The sequence below is a fragment of the Helianthus annuus genome, chromosome 5 (genome assembly GCF_002127325.2).
Source record: "Helianthus annuus cultivar XRQ/B chromosome 5, HanXRQr2.0-SUNRISE, whole genome shotgun sequence".
NCBI lineage: Eukaryota > Viridiplantae > Streptophyta > Magnoliopsida > Asterales > Asteraceae > Helianthus > Helianthus annuus.
The window spans coordinates 175,656,648-175,660,009 of NC_035437.2; the positions used below are offsets into that span (position 1 = coordinate 175,656,648).

The following is a 3,362-nucleotide window of genomic DNA, read 5'->3' on the forward strand; positions in this document are numbered from 1 at the left end:
ACTCCTTAAAGAAAAATCCAACAAAACCAGTTAGACAAACCTAATCTTTTATGTATGTATTATTTTAGTGTTAGCTAATTTAATTTTTTTTAAGTGTTAGGACTTGTTCTCACGGTTTGTATAATAATTATGGTTTGTACCGTAAACAACCTCCATCAAACAAATAATTATATCTTACAAATCATAAATGTTGATTATGGACGAAATTACATATAAAATATATAACACATCATTAGAATTGAATTTGGTATATGATACAATATTCAAAATGAAACTCCAACATAAAATGATACCAAACGTAGCTTTGTTCTATAGAGAACCCTAACTCTAAAAGCTTTCAAGAATCATATTTTACTTTCATTAATTAACATATAGATACAAAAAAAAAAAAGAAAAAAAAAACACATATAAATGTTATTTCAAAGTTTTTCCAAATTTGACACTATCTTTTTTTTTTTTTTATTAAAATCTTGTTAATGTGACTTTCTTTTTGAAAAACAAATTTTATTACCATACTTTCAATGGGTATTTATGTATTGAATCATTCCATGGGTTATCGGATTCGGGTTCCGGGTCTCTTATGCATTTCCACACTAAGCTACATACTTTGAACCCGGTTCCGAAAGCAATCATCCACATTTTATCACCCTTTTTTATCCTGCCCTTTGCTTCAAAATAACTCAATTCGTAAAACACTAGACTACTTGATGTATTCCCGAACCGGTTCAAAGTCATTCGGGCCGGTTCGGTCACCGAGTCAACAAATTTCAAAACTCGCCCCACTTGCTCGATCACCGCCTTCCCACCCGTGTGCACACATATATGCTTGAAAGCCGTAGTGAAGTCAGGCACGGTCGGTTTTAATTGTCCACCCGACATAGCCATTGTCAACACGGAGTAAACATAGCGCACGAGTTGACTCAGTGGCAGGACTCGCGGGGCAAGGATCTTTATGTGTTGCCGAAGGTTTAGGCCCGCTACTCTTATTAAATCCTTGGTTAGTGAAACCCCGGTTATTCCTTTCCCGTCTTCCTCTTGGAAAGCGGCACGATAGGATGAGTCGCTCGCCCCGTGGTGGGTTCTAAGAGTATGAATAAGCTCCATTTTAGCTGAGGTCCGGCGCGATGGGTCGTTGGTGATCATTGCGGCCGCACAACCAACCCGAAAGATGCAATTTGTTACAAGCATCGATCTTTCTTCACCGTCGTACCTGAAGTTAAGACAAAACCTCTTGTGAGATTTATACAATTACAATTGTGGAAACCTGGCACTTAGGGTCTGAACCACAAGAGGGGGATCAAGAGGGTCCGTTGTCCCTCTGATCACTAGAGGATATTGTATATTTATATATAACATCTTTAAAAAAAGTTTCTTAACAAAACATGTGTTAGGCCCCCTAGTTGTAACAAGTATCGAAGAGAACCTTATGTTGATCCAACTAAAAACGGCTAGTTTTGCCACTATGGCACTAATGTAAGCATCTTTCATATAATTCCAAGTAGAGATCTCTAAGATTTGCTCGTCTAGTAGTATGATGTTTGACACTTTAACTCTCATAAAACTAGGGGAGATTTTTTCTAATGTAGACAACGATATCCTTCTTGCTATCATTTCTCCAAAAGTTGACAAACTCGGAGGATATGTAAAAGATATTCTTTGTTTTCCATCACTTTAGCATGTATAAAAAAAATATTGTGAGGCTTCTTTTCTTACAGAGCTTTCAATTTTATATTTATCTTTTTTTATGTATCATAATGGACGATTCCTTCGGTTATAATTGAAAAAAAAAATTCAAACAAAAAAAAGCTATTTTCTTCGTCTTTTTGCTTTTTTCAAGTATTTTGAACTTTAAATTTTCTTGATTCCCATGTATATATATAAATCCTTACAAGTGTAACTTTAAATGGTATTTAGATGAAAAAAAAGTTGGTTAAAAAAACACAAATCTTTTAACTAGTTACGTACGAGGTTAACAACCACTTTTAGGTTATCTTTTCTAAAACAAGCCTTATTTAAGCAACGTACGAAACTAACTAACAATACCCATACTACATATATATATATATATATATATAAAAAAAAAAAAAAAAAAAAAAAAACTAAAACGTACCAGTTCAACGTAATACTCTCCGTTATAACAACAAGAGCATTCTGAATTTTCCGGCCACCACCGCGTAATATCCGGTAAGCTAAATCAATAGAAAGCACACCGGAGCTACACCCCATTCCACTAAGATTATACGTTTTAACATCGGGCCTTAACTTATACCGGTTCACAACAAGAGCCGAAAGCGAAGGTGACGGTGAAAAACTCCCACAAGTAACAATAACCACGTCGATTTCCTCTGGCGAAAACTTAGTTTTCGCCAGTAGGGAATCTACGGCGGAGAATATCCCTTCCTCCGCCTCTTGTACCGCGTTTTTCAACGTGGGAATTTGATCCTTTTCGAACATAAAAGGCGGCGCATATGTTTCGTCTCCCAACCCGGATTTGAAGTAGATATTTCTCATGAAGTTAATCGGCTCCTCCGTGGTGAATCGGGCACCATGGAGGAGAAAGTTGTTAGCGAGTTCGTATGTGCATTTGCGGTTCGGTGGCGGTTGGAAGCACGAGTAGTTGAGGAGGAGGACCGGGTGGGGGCGGGACCCGAGGTGGAGGATGAGGAGGATAACCGCGGTCAGGGTGGTGACCGCGGTTAAGAGGAGGTGGGCGGTGAGGAAGCGAAGAAATGCGGCGGCGATCGGGTGGGTGGCGTGGAGGAGGAAGGCGAACGAAAGGAGCGAAAAAATAATGATTTGCAACCGCCGGTGGATAGACAAAGGGGAGTGTTCCATTTTCTTTAAGATTGTACAAGTGTTAAAACACGAGTTACAACTTAGAAAAGTACAAGTTAGAAAGAGGTTGCATGGTTTAGAGGGGATGTATGGGAATTTATACAAAAAGATTGTGGGCTAGTGTATGAACTATGAAGATGTGAAATTACTAATTTGGCCTAGGTATCCACAACCTTAATATACAAGATATAGGTGTGTTCAATTGGAGGGATGGCTTGTGTCTCATCCAATTAAGTGAATCCTAACTAGATTTACAAATTGGTAGTTTGAGTTACTTAAATACTTTGTCAATGACATGAAGACGTGTTTGGTAGGGGTTTCTAAAAACCGGTTCAAACCGTAGCAAGTCGATGGTTTGAGATAATTTTAACGGTTCAGTCCAGGTTTTAACCAATTTTTATTATTTTTTTAAACATAGAGTTTAGTATATTTATTATAATCGTGAATCATCTATATCATGTTAAAAGTATTAAACCAAATTTTCTGCTAAACTGGGCAGGTTTGGTTTATCGTTTCATAAATCTATA

General features: G+C 37.4%; 1 protein-coding gene across 1 annotated transcript; it reads right to left on the reverse strand.

Annotated features, from left to right (window-relative positions):
- Nucleotides 1–483: 483 nt before the first annotated feature.
- On the reverse strand, nt 484–2,996 carry LOC110942343 (3-ketoacyl-CoA synthase 13). The gene is made up of 2 exons (XM_022184096.2): nt 2,111–2,996; nt 484–1,210 (listed from the first exon to the last, which is right to left on the reverse strand). Exons 1-2 carry the CDS (start codon nt 2,833–2,835, stop codon nt 508–510), a joined length of 1,428 nt encoding a protein of 475 aa, XP_022039788.1. The 5' UTR covers nt 2,836–2,996; the 3' UTR covers nt 484–507.
- Nucleotides 2,997–3,362: the final 366 nt, after the last annotated feature.

Coding starts and splice junctions, on each gene's coding strand:
- LOC110942343 (XM_022184096.2), bottom strand. CDS start 2,835: ATGGAACACTCCCCTTTGTCTATCCACCGGCGGTTGCAAATCATTATT. Junction 1,211..2,110: donor GAGAGTATTACGTTGAACTG/GTACGTTTTAGT, acceptor TCTTAACTTCAG/GTACGACGGTGAAGAAAGAT.